General features: G+C 40.4%; 1 protein-coding gene across 3 annotated transcripts in view; it reads left to right on the top strand.

Annotated features, from left to right (window-relative positions):
- The window catches only part of LOC128741916 (protein CREBRF homolog), a 39494-nt gene extending 20255 nt beyond the window's left edge, over positions 1–19239 (top strand). For 2 of the 3 annotated variants that reach the window (XM_053838039.1, XM_053838037.1), the window contains exons 2-6: positions 11808–13466; positions 13525–13733; positions 13858–14128; positions 16428–16550; positions 16615–19239. In XM_053838039.1, the coding sequence (XP_053694014.1) occupies positions 11864–13466; positions 13525–13733; positions 13858–14128; positions 16428–16550; positions 16615–16718 (2310 nt within the window). In that variant the 5' untranslated portion in view covers positions 11808–11863 and the 3' untranslated portion in view covers positions 16719–19239. The remainder of the gene's footprint in view (positions 1–11807; positions 13467–13524; positions 13734–13857; positions 14129–16427; positions 16551–16614) is intronic. The other variant, XM_053838038.1, reaches the window with a different exon arrangement.
- Positions 19240–19524: the final 285 nt, after the last annotated feature.

The following is a 19524-nucleotide window of genomic DNA, read 5'->3' as shown; positions in this document are numbered from 1 at the left end:
AAAAGACTAGTCAGTAGCAGAAAGACCGATCAGCTTTGAACATTGATTCAACGAGTGATGTTTTCACACCGTGAGAATTGTGCGTATATGTGAAAAATACGTCGTTCATATGACGACAAAAAATTGATAAACAACGCTTTTTGAAAAAAATATTTTTCTATTTAAATCGAGCAAGTAGTAAACAATGGCCATAACAACTAAATGCTGTTTTTGTCTGAAAAAAACTAAAAACCTCCACATTGCGTCTTTGAGATAGGTTAACGCCTGATTTGCCGCTCCGAATGGAAATCGGTGGTGATTACCAATTCTAATTCTGACGGCATCGTGAGATCAAATGAAAGCTATTTCGGTATCTCCTTTTTGGCAACTACTACATTTTTGACATATTTTTGTCCTTACCGAGCCTTAGACTTCTTAGAATCCGAAAATTTTTAAAATTATTAATACACTAGAAACTTTTTACTTCCGTTCATTGTGATCGTGATTTCTTTTTACGTCCTCTTTTTTACGTTCGAAATTTGAAATAACGTCTTCTCGTTTTACCTCCATAAATTGAATTACGTTCTCTTTTAACGTGCTTGTCAAATACCATGAGGTAATCTCAGGAAATTCGAAATAATGCCTTTTGTTTTTTCACCCAAAATTTGAAGTAACGGCCCTATTTTTACGTCCCACCTATAATGGACATACAACGAGATTTGATTCTACTATTACTGTTGCTCGAGGCCATTCCCTTTTTTGTCTCCCAGCTACTTGTACATCTATTTTCTTTTTCGATTGTCAATTGCACAGTCCCCCACCCCTCTGGTTTAAACCCTCTGTTGTATCCAAAATATCTATCCCACTAATACACTAGTATCATCGCTCTTTCCTCCCGTTTTGTTAACTCCCCTATACTAATTCCCTTATTTCAAGAGTCTTATGTGCCAAGTTTGACAAAAATCCGTGCACGCGTTATGGAGTTATGGCGGTTCATACAAACGTACATTAGCTTTTATATATTGATAGATTTCTGCTCACAGCTGATCCAACCCCAAAGTTCAAAAGACCTCCATATAACTAACGGGTGACAACTAAAATTTTGGAATGTTTTCGAGGCCCCTATACTCAACAACAAACGAACTCAGAGAGCAATGCCAGTATGTATGTGTTAGCTCCCCCTCTCTCCTTCTTTGTCAATATATTTTGTTTTGTTTATGCTTGCCCATTTTTGCCTGAAATGGTGTCGAAACAAGAAGCATTTCGGGAGCGCGTTGTACACTTCTACGAACTGCCACAGAAATCTCGACAAAAAGTATACGGTACAACATTCGAAAAGCGAATATGTTGCGGCTTCGATTGTTTACCATATCCTAAGATGCCCATCAACTGTTCGCAAGCAAGGTAGTGGAATACCAGCCAAAATTATGGACGCAGAAGGACATCGTTCTCTTTCTCGTGCCTTCAACACCATGCCCTCTGGTTTGGCTGTCAATTAAGATGTGTACCAGACGAATGTTTGAAGAAAATTTTGATCCCATTTCTACAGAAACATCATGCAGATGGACAATACGTGTTTTGGCCGGATAGAGCATCATCGCATTACGCCAAAAAATCACAATCGTTCCTGAATACCCAATCGATCCCATTTGTACTCAAAACCCACGACCCGACAAATCTGTCTCAGTCGGGATTTTGAGTTCCTTGGTGTACAAAAATAATTGGAGAGCCCCGAATTGCAAACAGTTGATTGGTGGAATCAAGAGATGCATTCGCAAAGTTGACATGAACGGCCGTGCAACGCTCCTGTTCCGACATCAAACAGAAGCTTCGCCGAACAGCCGATTACGGACCGTTTTCAAATGTACATTAATTTTTTTTCAACAATGGACAATGTATCTTTAATTTCTGTAAATCAGATCTTCTTCATGTATCTTTGTCTTTTTTTTGACAGCCTGAGAAAAAATTCCAAAATTTTAGTTGTCACCCGTTAAGAAAAAACACTTTAACAAAAGTCGTATTCTCAACGCCGCTACCCAGCCACCACCAACTCCTATATCAATGTACGAAAATTATCGTAGTTATCTCTTAACAAATTCAGAATCATAAATAAAGCCTAATAACGCGCACAATTTGATATTTCATCGTTTATAAGGAAAGTATCTAACAAACAAATGATTGTCAGCACAAAGTTGTATACTGGGCCCGTTGTTCTGGAACGTCATGTATGACGAGGTGTTAAAGCTAAAGTTCCCGGTAGGGGTGGTGATTGTCGGCTTTGCGGATGACATCACCTTGGAAGTCTATGGTGAATCTATCAGAGAGGTAGAGTTGACGGCTGCCCACTCTATAAGCATTGTTGAAGATTGGATGCGATCCAGTCAACTGGAGCTAGCGCATCATAAAACGGAGGTTATCGTGGTGAACAACCGCAAGTCGGTGCAGCAAGCAAATATCAGCGTCGGGGACTGCACTATTGCGTCAACGCGGTCCTTAAAACTCCTGGGAGTCATGGTCGACGACAAGCTCAAATTCGGGAGCCACGTCGACTATGCCTGCAAGAAGGCTTCCACAGCTATTTCGGCATTGTCTCGTATGGTGTCTAATAGCTCTGCGGTATATGACGAAGCAAGCGAAGGCTATTAGCTAACGTGGTCCAGTCCATACTCAGGTATGGCGGGCCGGTGTGGTCATCGGCGTTAGGTACCAAAAGTTATCTAGCCAAGCTGGAAAGCACTTATCGTCTCATGTGCTTAAGAGTGGCGAGTGCGTATCGCACAACTTCACATGACCCAATCTGCGTCTTAGCGGGTATGATGCCTATTGGTATCATCATCAGCGAGGACGTAGAGTGCTTCAACCAACGTGGAACTAGAGGCACACGGAATACCACAAGATCGGCCTGGATGACCACATGGCAGCGGGCATGGTCTAATTCCACAAAAGGCCGGTGGACACATCGACTTATCCCGGAGCTATCCGGGTGGGTCAACTGGCGCCACGGCGAAGTCAACTTCCACCTGACACAAATTCTGTCACGGCATGGTTGTTTTAGACAGTATCTGCACAAGTTTGGGCATGCGGAGTCCTCCGCCTGTCCCGAATGCGTGGACGTTGAGGAAACTGCAGAGCATGCTTTCTTCATAGGCCATCGTTTCGCAGGCGTGAGAAGCAACATGATGGCAGTGAGCGGACAGGACACTACTCCGGATAACTTAGTCCAAAGGATGTGTTCTGGCTCGGACGTCTGGGGAGCGGTCAACGCGGCTGCTACCCAGATCGTACTTGAGCTACAAAACCGCTGGAAAGCCGATCAACGGCGAATAAACAGCCTAACTACCATAGTTCAGTAGTTATCTACGAGTGTGCGTTAAGCACAATAGCCCCTCCCTGAAGTAATACCGATAAGGTGGTGCCAGGGGGATTCAGGCTGGAGACTCGAGTAGGGTTTTAGTGGGTCTGGATCCTCACGTCCCAGTAGGGGGGTTGGGATACCAACCCCACTCCCTGAGTTGTCTTCTCAGGTGTCTGATAGCAGATTTCCCTACTCGTAAAAAAAAGCACAAAATTATATAGCTGTATGAAGCTGTTCGCGCATAATCGGATCTTTTCGGATAGAAAATGCTAGCTGGGTATTAAGTTCGCTTGGTTTATAATGACTCCTTTAAGAGAATCTTATAAATAGAAACTAAATTTTATAAAAACTATGTAGACGTATGTTCTTGGGGGACTTCAAGTGGATTGGAAAAGAAAGTATGATTTTTAAAAGTGGGAAGCGAGCGACTGTACGAAGCAATCCACCGGATCATCGTTAGGATCTGGGAGGAAGAACAAATGCCGGAGGAGTGCTTCGACGGCGTCATTTGCGCTATTTTCGAAAAAGGACATCGACTCGAGTATGTAAGTGTCGGTAGGCTCCGCTATGCAGGTTTTATGGACGTTTTATTAAAAAAGTAAGAAATCTTTGTTCTGGTTAATGTGTAACTCCCACAAGTTGTCCCACAGAAGATAAAAACAGGTCACGAATCCCACAACACCTCCCACTAAAGTCAGAAATAGAACCATATACCCCAAGCACGCAGCCAGCACCCATCGAGTTTGCACCCGTTGTTATCAGGGGGAAAACAGGCAGAAAACTGAACACCGCTTACAGATGATCGTAGGCTGTAGGTGCAATTCGGTCGAAAAAGTCGACAATAAAACGTTGAAAATTAATTGGATGTGAACTATACAAAACAAAGTAATTGATTATACATACCAAGTGCCAAGTGCCAATGCAATTGCTAACAAGGACTGCAGGTAAACCTTTTCCCTTTGACTTTCGTTAATTTGCCCTTCGTCAAGCTGCCCATAGCGAGCCTACTAAAGCCGGAATGTCCGTGCTTCAAGTTACAAAGCCTCGCTGTGCTAGATTCTCAAAGTGTCATCGCCAGTGTCGGTATTCGGGTCAACGCTAAGCCGATAGTGATCTGGGAGATCTAAACGCCGATCCCTGCAACTGTGTCCATTCTATGTTACACTTGGCGGCAAAGGCTGCAGTGTACGCGGAAATCGTATCAGTGGAAGCGGAAGGAGAGAACCGGAACTGAGCGGCTTGTGGACTGGATTTGGAAGAAGGAAGGAAGGTGTTCAGTGGAAACGGGGCCCGTTGACGTTAGCAAGATAGAAAGGTTAGATAGTTTAGAAGAAAGTGGAAAGAGTGAAACCAGAAACTGCAGTGAACGATAAATAAAATTGTGAACTCGTTGTAAATCCAATCGCGAGTTTTTCATTACGCATCACGAGTATTTCCCTTTATCCTCGAAAACTTGGATAGCAGGCCGACTCTGAGGCATTGGTTCAGGGGGTCCAAACCACGCTCGAGTTTGTGCTTAGCCGCAACTTACACTTGTAAAAAATACATTGCTCAATTGTGTTTATAAGGCTCGTTCCACGATAGATCAGATTTTTACCCTACATCAGTTTTTAGATAAGTTCCGGGAGTACAACTTGCAGACTCACCTTCTGTTTGTGAACTTTAAGGCGGCGAAGGATTCAGTCAAACGAAATGAGCTGTGCCAGATAATGCTAGAATGTGGTTTTCCGTCGAAACTAATTACGCCGGTTCGTGCGACGTTGGATGGGTTAAAATCATCTGTTAGAATAGCAGCTTTCGTGACATTGGATGGACTGAAGCAAGGGCAAGTGCAGAAGCACTGTCCAACCCACCATTCAACATTGGAAGCTGCAATACGCAGAGTAAACGTAGAAAAGAATGGGTCTATCATCACGCATACTCACATGCTTCTTGGTTTTTCTTGGTGGATGACGTCACTACCGCCAGAAGCAACCGTAGAGTAGTGGAAGAGGCCTTGAGGCCTTTTAAATGGGAAGCAGCGAGCTTAAGATTGACCATTAACACCGCCGAAACGAGGTACATGGTTGCTAGCAGGGGACGTAGGAATCCAAATGGTGTTGATGCCGAGGTGGATGGAGAACGATATGAAGTAGTGGAGGAAGTTACATACCTTGGCACGCCCATAACATGTGACAACGATGTAAGACGCGAAGTAACCTGACGAAATGCTGTCACGAATCGGGTTTTACGGATGGATTACGTAGTCAACTGAAATCTCCTAGTTTGCAAATTTGCACAAGACTGGCGCAACACTAATCTTCCTGCTGGCTCTTTACGGACATAAATCATGTACGCTAAAGGATGCTGATTGACGACTGCTTGGGGTTTTTGAACCTAAACCTCTGCAAAATGGAAAATGAAGTATAGCGCAGACGCATGAACCACAAGCCATATCAAGTATACAAATGTACTGATCTAGTGAAGGTAGTACAATGTGGCAGACTACGGTGGGCTGGGCATGTGACCAGAATGCCCGACGAAAGAATAGCCAACACTATTTTGAGCAGAGAACCAGGAACAGACCGTAGACTTCGGGGCAGGCCCCGCATCCGATGACTGTGCGCTTACGAGTACGACTTAAAATTCTTGGCCAAAACCTCAAGATGATGAGATTCCATGTTTTTCGGGCTGCTGATTTCAAAAATGGTATTGAAAATGTGAAATTCAAAATGGCTGACCCAAAATGGCGGCCTTTTTTGTTAAATTTTAAAGTTTTTGATGTAAATTTCATCTAAAGGTGACTTTTAGGTCGTTGAGCTCAACAATAAAACTCAAAATGTAAAATAGCTGACCAATATGGAGGACCACTTTTGTATCTTTTAGTCCTTTTTAGTTTATATCTGGCTCAGTAAGTTTTTTGGTCCCTTTTTCAAGAAACAAAATTGAAATCAAATTTAAAATCGCCTTATTTACCCTATTAAAATCGCAAAATTCTATATTCTATTTGGTAATGCAACATTACTTTAAAAAATAATGTTAATCGGAGTGATCATCGCTGCTACTTTCATCACCGTCGCCGATTTTATCGCTGTCAGTGTCATTCAATGTTGTGTAGCGCAACAACACGATTGCAAGCAATCATTCTTCGCAAAATATATTCCATTATCTTCTCACTCGTATATTTCCTTGATGCTTTATATTCATGTTGCGCGATTCCCAAGCTCCAGAATTTGTGCGGACACTTTCCAATGTTCAATAATACGTCTTGCAGTATTTTCGTCATTAGAATTGCCCATCCCTGCTTTCGAGCGATCAATAAGCAAGTTTGAATGCTTATGCATGTTTGTATCTATAATTTCCATGTTTTAACCGTTTTCTTTTCAACATTGTGTGCGTTCACTTAATTCGGCAAATAATAATATGGCCCGTCTGCCTTAATTTCTCCTTTTGGAAAACCTGCTGCCAGTTACCCTCTTCCATTCGTTAATTTGCAGAAGCTATAAAATGAATCGTAAGAGTTATCAATAATCTGTCACATTAAGAACGATCAGGTGCTGTTAGGGTCAGTAGGATCGTTGAACTAGCCTCGTAATTGTCCTGTACTCGCGAAGTCTGTCGATAAAGAAGGGTAGTGTCTAAAGACGGTTATCCCCTAGGCTTTGCTCTGCACCATCAACGATTTATTTGTAAAGAACAGGATAATAGCAAAACACAATTTAAAAATTAGCACAGGTTGTTTGGAGCATCAAAAGCTCACACGTCCGATTTCGCCTACAAGTGCCCGTCAACACTAAATCTCCATTTTCTCGTGGAGTTGCAAATAGTTGCAAAAAAGCTACACACCCTTCGAACCGTCACAATCTGACGCTCACAAAAACATATAACATTCGACGGCACCTCGCGGCACAAAAAGTAAATGCCAACTTCATTGCGCGCGCTAATTGAAAAAACTAGCATTTGCGAAGAAAACTTTAAGCGTTGTAAAAGTATATATATAACGAAAGAAACTGAATTCCCATATAACGCTAATGAACTACATACCTTCAGAAACGTTATCCATTTTGGTTGATTGTTAGTTGATAATGCGATAACGAATCACATGCGTTTTTGCCAAGAGCCACAAAACGTATGCAAGCTGCACTAGCCAAGAGTCTCTCATACACTGATGTTTGATAGTACGCCAAACCACAAATCTACATTATCGATAGTTGATATTACAGGATATGATAAAATGACTTATTCTACGTGTAATTATGTCAGAATATGCCATGAACGATAACTTTCGATTTTGGAGGTTTTGGCCAGGTTTTTAAGGTTTCCAACCACTGTGGACGCACGTTCAACTAATGTTCGAAGGGATTGAAGAACGGCAGCCCTGGACCGTAGCACTACGTCTTTGTATACTATACTGGGACTGGGTAGCAGTTTGTGAAAACAAAAATAGAAATGTAACGTTTGAATGAAACATTTTTAAATGGTAATAACTACTAAACTACTGAACTAAACTGAACAATTTATATGTAAAATGACAGATAACATGACCATCAATTTTATGGAGGGTGCAAAGGGAGGGAGGGACTCCTACACAAATGTAAGACAAATTTCCTCAAAACTCGAGAACTAATCTAGCAAATGGAGCCAAATTTGGCTTGTGGGGGTTTTAGAAGGCATGATTTTTTTCTATGGTGTATTGAGACCCCTTCCGTTTCTAAGAGGGGGGGGGGGCTCCCATATGAATGGAATTCAAATTTCCTCACATAACTAGAACTAATCAAGCAAATGGAACCAAATTTGGCATGTGGAGGTTTCAGAATTCAAGAATTTTTTCTATGGTTAATTGGAACCCCTCCCTTCTTTAAGAAGGGGGGTTTCCTTACAAATAAAATACAAATTTCCTCATAACTCGAGAACTAATCAAGCAAATGGAACCAAATTTGGCATGTGGGGGTTTTGAAGGCAAGAATTTTTTCTATGGTGTACTGAGACCCATCCGTCTTTTAACAGGGGGTGGCTCCTGTACAAATGAAACATAAATTTTCTCATAACTCGAGAACTAATTGAGCAAATGGAACCAAATTTGGTTGACGTGACATGTGCGGGGTTTTGTTGGCATGAATTTATTTTATGATGGTCTCTTTTGACATGAACAGCAACGGGCGCGTAAGTTAGCGGCGTCGATTCACTGTGTCTTGCTCCAAGAACGTTTTACTAGTTTACTTTCACAGCTTACCGCTTGTTACTTAGCAGCAAATGGGCCATACGCAAAAATTTATGTTTTATTTCTACGAAAGTTCTTAGCCTCCTACCACAGGGGTGAGGGGTCTCAAACTCAGGAGAGATATTTTTGATAGGGTCGAAAACTTTTTTGTAAATTTGTGCTCAACGAGTTCTAGCTCGACTGTAATTGCACTCATGGGATACGATTTTTCACTTAAAAAATACCTACCAACATCATGCGAACTTTGGGCATACTTTAAAATTATCGTACAAAATGGGCCAAAGAGTATCAGAATTTCATAAAATTTTGAATACAAGTGGACTTTTATTGAAAACCATATTTAAAAAATTAGAATTCTTTTATTTTTCTAGGACACTTCAAAAGAAATTTTCCAGTTTTCTCAGTCATAACTTAATTTAATGCTTTATAACTCTTAAACCAAACAAACAACTCTTAAACCAAGCATCGTAGAACTAATTTTTTTATGTAAATTAGATAACATTTTTCAGCAATCTAGAAAAAATAAATAAGAAAATGATTTTCACAAAATATTCCACGACGGTGGAAAATACTAAAGAAAAATCGAAAGAACCATATACTAATTCTAAGAAATTTTTTAAAATGTTTTCTTCTTATTTTTCATTTCATTATCTTCTAGTGACAAAAATTTTACGATAGCCTTTTTATTTTTTGCTATTTTAGAGTTACGACCGGAAAACTAGATTTCTCTAAGGTGTTCAAGTCTTCATATCTACGGAACCAAGCAGTACAGAGTAAAGATTCTTTTATGAAAATGAAAGTTAATTTTCTGAGCTATCCAGAAAAAATACCATCTGGAACCAGTTGTTCACAAAATTTTGCACGGTTGTGTAGTTGGAAAAACTATGTTGGACAAGTTTTAAAATATTTTTTGTTCTTTTCTTGTGGGACTTCCTTATTAAGCAAAAGCAAAAATACTGAATCACAATTTAGAGAAGTTTTCTATTGAAGCAGGTGACATATATCGAGGAAGAATTGATTTTTATGAAAAGCCATTGTTTTCTTGATTTTGAAGTTTCAAATTTTGAATAGTACCTAATTAAACTACAAATACCGAGTAGCAGTAGTACAATTTGTAATTCATGTTTACTAAAATTTCTAATGTGGGATTCTCTATGACTAAGCACTACGTCTATCAGTTGCGCGCGCTCTGGCAATATAATGATAACATAAACAATGATTTGCACTTTCATCTTTTACGTCGGTACTTTCTTGAATTAGCAGAACAGTATTAAGGAAAAGCAAAGACTTAGTATTGCGACGGAATTTTATTGGACATGAATAGTTTAGTGAAACCAACTCATATGTTTCACGTTTCATGTTCGTCACCAAAAAAACGGCTATTGTTGATAACAGGCCTGAATGTAAAAGTACCTCGAACTTATTGACAAACAAAGATAAGTGTTTTTGTATTCTTCTGGTACTACTGATTAATAGAATATTTTAGTATACTTTTATTGACAAAATTTCTTTAAATTAGTTATCATATTAACTAAAAAACTAACAATGTATTAACTGCTAAACCACGCTAAACTATTAGAATTTACGATTGAACATTGCCATCCAGTAATCAGTGATCGTTCCGAAAATCCGAAATGTTTCTTCCAACGGATTAAAAAAAAAGAAGATACATAGTTTTTATCAAAATCAGTAAATTTCAGCTTTTCATGCATCTTTGAAAAAATATTCGACACGATTCAGAACGGCAAACCGGTGGAGGATTAAGGACGACAAGTGTGTAAATTCACTGTCAAGTCGGTTTCGGAGAAGCTTGAATTCGGAAATTTAATATTTATTTCGCAATTTCCATTTGTTATGGAACGTCAATGTAAACAATCATGTATTCAATCATTGGAAGCTCTGTGAAGACTTTCGAGCTGCTGCTGCGGCTGCTTAACTCAGCTATCAGAATTAATGCGACAATCGTTTTCCCCGAAATCCGCTGCCCACTCAGAGCATTCTATAGTTGTTTACATTCCTAAAATCCTAGCGAAAATAACTCAGGTCTACGACACCGGGGAGGAGATAGCCTTGACATGTGACCTATCGTCGGAATGAAGGGGAGGGACTGTTAAAGAAAATCTGGGCGCCTCATTGACTTAGCATGGCTGGGTTGGCGTGGGCGTCTGGCGGTACGTTAGACGGATGCCCTTTGGCATCGTCCCACGCTGCTGCTGGTATGATAGGATGCTAAAAATAGAATTGCGCCCAAACAATGCTAATGCGGTGTAAGATGGCAAGTTTTGTAGCGTTTTTCTTTCCTCGCCATCACCCACTGTGATAACGAAGAGTGGCGGTGGGTTGTTTTCCTTTTTGTTTCGTCGTCGACACGGGTGGCGATGGCTCGGAAAACGATCGATCCCTGGGTTTTCTTTCTCCTCCGTTGTAGGCGGATTGTAATGATTCAAACAAAAACAATGAAAGCCATGCGCCATTCAGAGCACCATGTAAATAAACAGACGGGAGGAAATTGCAATTGAAACCACATCGACACGTGATTTTATTAGTTGAACAGTATTTGTTTATGTAGGTATACATATAATCAATAGAAATAATCCTCAAACAGCGCACAAGAAGTTTTCTATAATAAAATACTTTTTTTTCGTGTAGATTATGTTCGATGCCAGTAGCAAGACATCGGATTTCGCTCCACATAGAGCAAACCCTCCAATTCATAATCAAGCCGGCACCAGCTGTGTGCTGTGCAGAGAGGTGAAGTTCAAGGTCTTTTTTGTGTGGAGTTTAATAGCTTTTCTTACCTATGCGCAACGTTGATGGTTGGCCGGTTTTGGCTACTTGAAACCAACACAATAAACTAACGCCTCGAAGTAGTATCATTTTTATACATGTGTACAACATTGTACAACAGAACTAATACTTCCGCCAGTTAGTCAATCATTCAGTGAGTATTTATTTACTAGCGTAAGTACATATTCACTGGCGAAAATAATTTGAGCAGAAGCGTATACCTGATGGTACACCTTAGAAATTTAGTTCAAATGTTTGGTGTTATCAATAAACATTCGGTAAAATATTGCCTGTGTAGTTTCATGCACTTGTACAGATGAGATTACTTTTACTTTTAACAGTTACAACGATGGTTTCATCCTCCTGTACGAACATCGCTCTTCTATTTTAAAGCATCCTATAAACTAACATCGAATCTGTGATTTGATTCTTGAAAAACAAAAAATAAGTTCCAGTTAATAATGACAGCTTTTCCTCCATTCGCAGAGTCACAAATTCGTAACCGTAACAGTTGGCTGAGAACGAAAGCAACAAACACGGATATGAGCGGTGTTGGCAGCGGTGGACACGGCACCGACAGTGGCAACATCGCCTTTTCCAGCATTCCAGAGTTCTACGACCAGTCCAGCGTGAGCAGTGTCAACACGATAAAGCTTGAATCCGCGTCACCGAGTCCGTCCCCGAGCACTGCTACTTCCATGATGGACGCGTTGAGCAGTAATCCGATTTTGACCACGGCATCGGTTCCGATTCCATCTCGCAGCGCCAACCAGCGAGCGATGATTACGGATTTGTCGGATTACGTTTTCGATATTGATCAATCTCAGTCGCCACAAATGCTGCAGGACATCAGCTTCGTGACAACGGGTTCCAGTTCTGGACTGCACACGTCGACTCCGGTGGACACTATTTTTACACTGCAAAACATCTCTGAAAGCGGTTTCATTAGTGATGGTATTCAGATCGGTACAATGAACGTGAGTGGCTTCGGTACCAACGAAATATGGACAACGGATTCGTTTGGACAGATTGTTTCACCATCTTCGACGGTGTCTTCCACACCAAACGTCGGTGGCCAACAGGGCCAGTTTCATATGGATGAAGACGATATTTATCAGCTGGAAAAAGATGAACTGATAAGTGGCCCCACTCTGAATGACATCTTTGCCACTGATTTGCTGCATGAGGATTTCATGATGTTGAACCCTTCGTTGAGTCATCCATCGCCCAATCTCAGTGGAGACAGTGGAAGTGGAAGTGCTATCCATTTGTCACCAAGCCTGCCACAGCAAATTTTACGTTCCAATACAAATACAAACACAAACAATAATTTGATAATGACTCTCGGAAACAACATGCCATTGACGAGTGATTTACTGCTCTCAACTACGTGTGAAATCTACGACGATCGTTCTCAGATATCTACTTCTCCGTACACATCCAACCAAATCAATTCGCCAGCGGCTTTCTCACCAGGAAGCCACAGCTCCAGTCCGTCACTAGGTTATTCACAAACACAAACGCCTCCGCCTCAGAATCATGTTCAGCAGCAGCGTCAGCTGAACACTTTAAATAACAACCGCATGATCAAGGTTGAAAGTCCGGAACAAACAAAGACTCAAAACGTCAACAACAACAATGTCGTCCGCAGCCCTAACAACGTTGGCCAAGTTCAATACAATCCCAAGTATTCAACTTTGCAGCAGTTGTTGATGAGCAACACGGCGGATCGTACTGGTTTGTTGCTCGGACAGTCCGTGCCTGGAAACAGTTCGTCCGTTTTGATGAGCGGAACTTCGCTCAGTCCAGGAGGTTTCAGTGGACGCCGCATGATGCATCATCGACAAGCGCAGGCTGGTTCCAGCCACTCAGGGATTGGCGGAGCTGGCAGTGGTGGTGGCACGAGCGGCGGTACTATGTCTCGATTGTCCTCGTCGGCTCCAACTCACATCGGTGTCGATATGATGATGTGGCAGCGTAGGGAGCCACGGCCGCATCTACTTTCAACTGGAAGCCTTGCCGAGGCCGGATCAACGTCTTCCCTCAGTACCGGTAGCGTACTGAGCCCGGAGGCACCGGATTTCTCTCACGATGAAGGTTACTCAGATGACAGCGATCACTACGAGGACTATTCCAGTCATGACGGTACGTTGATTGGTTACTTGTTTTAGATTATGTTATAAATTTTAATTCATTTTTGTAGAGGACTCTGACACAGAAGACCCAAATCGTATTTCGGGTGGCACATCATCCGGTTCCAAAGCAAAGCGCTACTTCTGGCAGTACAACGTACAGGCCAAAGGCCCGAAAGGCCAACGGTTGGTAATTAAAACGCAAATGGAGGATCCACACGTGCTGAATGAGGTTACTGATCCGGTTTTTAGTCCACACTGCTCGGTGCGCGGTATCAAGGTTTGTAGTTAAAATCCATCGTGTTTGCTGCCGATGGCCATCAATCCTAGACGCACTGGCCACCGTCGCGCTGTCTCGGGATCAGATTCCAATTAAATTGTTTTCTCTTGATAATTCTCTTAAGAACCTTCGTTTACAGCACAGTGGCAAAGCCCGCAAGGGTGACGGGAACGATCTGACGCCCAATCCGAAAAAGCTGCACAGCATCGGCAAGGAGCTGGACAAACTAGGCCGGGTGATCAACGACATGACGCCGGTGAGCGAGCTACCGTTCAATGCACGGCCTAAGACGCGGAAGGAAAAGAACAAGCTGGCCTCGAGGGCGTGCCGTTTGAAGAAAAAGGCTCAGCACGAAGCCAACAAGATCAAGCTGTACGGACTGGAGACTGAACACAGTAAGTAGAGTTTGATTTTCTTTTATTAGATAATAAATGAATAATAATATTGTTTATAAGAATGCATTTACTGCTAATCGCTTTCGAGCTGGTCGAGCCATCTTGCAAGCTGGGCAGACGGCTTCCTAGTGCCGGTGGGCTGAAGAGACCCGTCCGCGGCATCCTTACGACATGTCTAGCCCACCATAACCTACTGACTTTCGCCAGATGTGCGATGAAAATATGTTCAAGCAGTGCCTGAGTTTGGGATTCATGCTCCATCAGCAACATCACTGCCTCAAGTCCCTAAAAAACTACGGATCTCATGATGGTTTTGTACATTGTCAACTAATTTGTCAGATTTGTACGGCGGCGTATGATTCTTGATTGCTGCTTATTGGTGTTATATTCCGCGGTCATCAGTGATCTCGAATCCGTCCGTGGGAGGCGCGCGTTTGTCTCCCTTTAGCCTCTTCCTTTCATTTATTTGGTCTTCGTCACCCGAAACTTCTACTCCACTCTCAGTCTGACCTAGAATACCCCCGTCGTAACAAAGCTCCTGGGTACGATACAAAATGCATCTGCGAAGCCATCCATTTCTCTGGCAGCTTCTCTTTTCACATTTTGGAAATAATCCAGTGTAGAGCCGTTGCCAGTGATTTCCGGCCATGTTTGTAAAGCGCTGCTAGTAGGCGGTATTTCCGGAGTGATTCGCGATTATTACGCAACTAGCAAAATGTAAACAAATTGTTCTATCACACCATCAGTCTTAAAAAGACTGATAATATCCATAGCAAGAATTGTTTCTTCTGTTTTAATCGATAGAATTATTTAAAACAAGTTTTTAGTGATAGGCGAGAGAAGTGTTTAATCAAAACACAAGAAAATTTGCAGTTTAGCCCCTTTCCTTGTTATGAAGTTACAGGCTTATTTGCAAATCGTTTTGTACACAGGCGATAGTAAAGAGCGTAACTGCGTTGTTTTCAAAACACAGGCGCACGTAAACAGGCGAAACTAAATAAAAAACCAAAACAAGGCGAAACAGGGCTGGGCGAATCTCATTGTCAAAATGCTTTGAGGCTGATTTCAAGGGGTTAAACTAGAAAACTTAGATTTTGAGCTTGAATGCACAGGTTTAATGCAGTATTGCTGTGAAATTACAAGATTGCTTTATTCTACACCAATTTTTTGTCACTTTTGTCACACTCGATTTTTGTCACTTTTATTCAAATTACGACTTGAAAATGTACTTGCAAATTATCACAGTGATATTCCTCATTGGTTACATTTTGCTAGTTGCGGCCTAATCGCGAATCATTCCAGATTTAGCTTTGTAGGTCTTCAGCAACCCGATTTCGCGATTGGCTTCTTGGAGATTAGGTGCTGGGACATTACTTCCACCTTCTTCTGCAACTTCTCCATTGAGGTGTTCATCGAAGAATTGCTTCCACCACATACTTTACGTGCGCATGATTTTAGTCCATCCATATTCAGTCATTCGACTCAGCTTAATCAACTTCGTCGGTAAACGATTTTCAACCATTATCTGCCACCTCTCTTTTCGTCTGACTGAACCGAACGGCGCGTTGAAATCTACAAGCAGATAATGAGTTTACAGATTGTACTTCCGGGACTTACATAGGATTTGTTGTAGACTAAACAGTAGTTGATTCTTCGTTTACGGGTCGTCTCGAAAACCAGCGAGGAATTCGCTGACAAAGGATTCCACTGATAGTAGGATTTTATGAACAGAATATGAAAGAGCACTTTTTGTGTAAAATTGATCAAAAAGTAATGACAGCTTCGATAGATAGGTTTATTATCAGCGTTAGGTATCGGCAGAGCTCCCAGTCGTCAGCATGTGATAGTTTAAAACTAAGAATCAGATTGGCATTATTCTTAAATGGTAGAAGAAGAAATGGTCCCACGAGACTGCCTCGAAGATCGTCAGATATTATAAAGAAGGGAGACAAAGCGTAATTTCTGGTCTTGGCGAACATAGTTCTATCTCACAGTTCTATCTGTGAGGCAATAAAGTCAGGCTAGTAAATGATCGTATATCGTTTTGTTGTGTTTAAAAATTGCAATCGTGTAGTTAACTCAATAAAAAGGTATAGAGAGATCGGAAATATATAGAATCGACTTGGTTCTTATTCCTCGCACTTTCGCATTTGATTTAAATTTGTATAAATTGAAGTTTGATTAACAAAAATTTACAATCCAGTTTACAAATTTTTATTTTACAACCTTTATTTATACCTACGTGCATCCAAAAGTAAAGTTTTCAATTGATTTTGAATGGTACTATTTATTCCTGCAGAACGTCTGATCAACGGTATCAACCAAATGAAGCAAATTTTGGTGAGCAAATGCAGTCAAAATCCAACGGAACCCTCCGATGAGCACAAACAGCAGTTGGAAAATCTGGTTAAGGCTGCCACAAGTGAGTACAGTGCATGCCGTAACTCTCAATTTTACAGAGGTGAATATTTTCCCCCTCTTTTCAGAGATTAAAATTGCTGGCAATTCAACGGAATTTGTTAACAAAATTTTGGAAAATATCAAAGCCGGCAACAACATTTCCGTCGACAAAGCGCTGGAGGATTTTTAAGTCAGAGAACCGGCACTAGGGGTGGACGTGAGCAGATCACCAACCGAAACGATTTGAATGATGAGACTGTAAGATAATACTAGACGCTAAGAAACGGATGGAACATTTTTACCTTCTAATCTACATATGGTCTATAATGGAAATAATCAGTCATAATATCTAAACATCTAAAAAAGAAATGCAGTGCACATGAGACACTATTTACCCTCTATATATTTTGTACGAATGTCGCAATCGAGCACAACAAAACGCAACGGCCATCAAATGTGATTTTTTTTTAAATATTCGGACACTACTTAGAAGGACGCAAGCCAACCGGCTGATCAATATCAGGGAGCGCGGGAGTTTATATATTTTCTTGTAGTGATCTGTCGTGACTAATCGTGAAGGCACAGTGAAACTGGATTCCTCACTCGTAAAAACAGAATGCGGTGATATCTGATTAACGGTTCAACCGAGTGATAAGACAAACAAAATTCAGGTCGAATTCGCCTCCAGCAAAAGGAGTATAATGTATCATTTAAAACAAAAGGAGAAACAAAAAATAAGCAAAACGGTGTGCTCCTTACATATTATTGAGATTAGAAGCTCGAAAAATTGTGAATTTTCAAAGTATAACTTATAATCAGCTGTTTAGAGTATGAATGCTGGTTGTGGTGCTTGATTTGAATCTACATAGCATTCGCCATTAGATTTCGGCTCGGCAGCTGACAGCAGTATGAGAAAAAAAATTAAAAAGAAAGTAACTGATGATGATAACTTATGTACCTTATATATTCGTATGATTAACTATCGATTAAGCTCCAGTTTGTATGAATATCGCTATAAGAAATTTTTTTAACGAGTGATAGCATTAAGCAGAAAGTTGGCCACAGTGTTGCAAATGTTTCAGAGCTGGCAAAGTTTTACTACATATGTTGCAAAACAATTATCTCTATTCGATTACCCTTATCCTTCTTGTTACTCATATTAGGGCAGCAATGCCCAGTTGCGAGCATGATTCTACATTATATGCAATAGGTAAGCCTTTTCTTATTTCATTTGCTTCGGAAAAGTGAAAATTACTTGTTTTGTTCTGTAAATTACAGAGAGCTTATATAAAAGGCAAATAACTACACGATTTCTCAAACGAAACGTAGGAAAGACGATGGAAAGTTTTCACTTTTTTGAAAATTGCAGTTCTACCGGTTGGTAGCGAAATGTTTCAGTCAGGGTCCAAAGCTAACGGTACGACGGGCGTACAAATAATGTCTTCTCACGAACTAATCTGCAATAGTCATTACCTTTCCAACAATGCATTTATTTAAAAGTGTGTTAGTGTTACTGAAACATTTTGCAAACTTCTGGAAGCTGCCATATTGTTTTTACATCTGAAGTTATGTTCAAGTTTTCCATTTTGTATTTTTTAGTTTGTTCTTATTAAACAACATCTGTGATTACCTTTGTTAGTGAGTGTTTTTTTTGGTTTTTTTTCCTTTTTAGCGCTAGGAATTAGGGTTGTAAAAGGTTTGCGTATTTGTTAGGAGTAGGATTATAAAATTTAAAAAGAATCATTGACGATGTTGGAAAGAGTAGTTTTTAAATTGAACACGATATTAGACGGTTCCTAAAAAGTTTGTATGAGAAGGAAAACAACATATTACTGTACTACACACTATTTCTTAGTTTTCTTCGTACATGGAGCTGGACTCGGGACTAATAAAACGCATTTTATTGTAATTTACCGATTGTTTAACAAGTTAGTCAGCTTTCAAATTGGGGTTATATCCTTACTTCTCAGTCCGGGTTTCTAACGCCAAAATACAGATCAATGTAGCGTTATGAATGACAGACACAGTTTGCGTGGACTGAAAGGAAACAAAGAAGACATGTCGATAATATTGGAGAAAATCTTGTGTAGGTACCTGTACGAGCAACCAAGTAACAAAACAGATATTTAGGAATCTACGATTAGTTTTAGTGTTAAACAGAAAAATCAATCTGGTCAAAACTTCTACCTCATTAAATTGACAAACTCAAACGATAGCACGAAAAATACCAAACAAACAGAAAGCAACGCTAAAAATCTCATCGTATAACAATTACGGTGATAATCAATAGTTTTGACCAAACTTAACAACAGCGCAACGACGATGATCGGTACCGAATTAACAAACAAACTACGAGTATGCTAGATGCCATAAACAGATAGAAGGCTTCAATAGGGACACAAACAAAAAATAAACAAACGTGTCGTTAAAAACGCACCACGAAAAGACTTGCAAATGTCGCTACCATAGAATCGATTCCCATGTAACGGGAGAATACGCGTACACCTTCAATCTAAACTACATACTTCGACTTTTCAAATTATTGCTACCTTCATCTAAACTCTTTCAAAAAATCACCTCATTGGAAAAAAAATATTTTCAATAAAATTGAACTATATTTATAAATAGATACTACAGCGTGGTTCAGCTAATATTCTGAAAAAAATGTAATAGCTGTGCTTATGTTGGCTAAGATGAAACATACCTACAAATAAAAGTGTAAAAAGTAATAGTATCGTTGTTTGGTTTAACAAATATTAATGAAAGATTTTCCTCTACGTTTATTTAACGCAACGTTTTTGTTTACTGTATTGTCCATATTTATGGGCTTGCCCGTCATCTAAATTAAAATTAATGCAATTGGCTTCTTAAAAATAGCCTAAGTCTTTGCTTTGTATGTGTTCAATGACAAATTAAGATTAATTACGTTTCTGGAGATCACCAGACCAACGAATAGAAAGCCAAATTGACCAAATTCTTCTCTGATGTTATAAACG

Source organism: Sabethes cyaneus, chromosome 3, assembly GCF_943734655.1.
Source record: "Sabethes cyaneus chromosome 3, idSabCyanKW18_F2, whole genome shotgun sequence".
Taxonomy (NCBI): domain Eukaryota; kingdom Metazoa; phylum Arthropoda; class Insecta; order Diptera; family Culicidae; genus Sabethes; species Sabethes cyaneus.
This window is presented reverse-complemented; position numbering and strand designations above follow the sequence as displayed.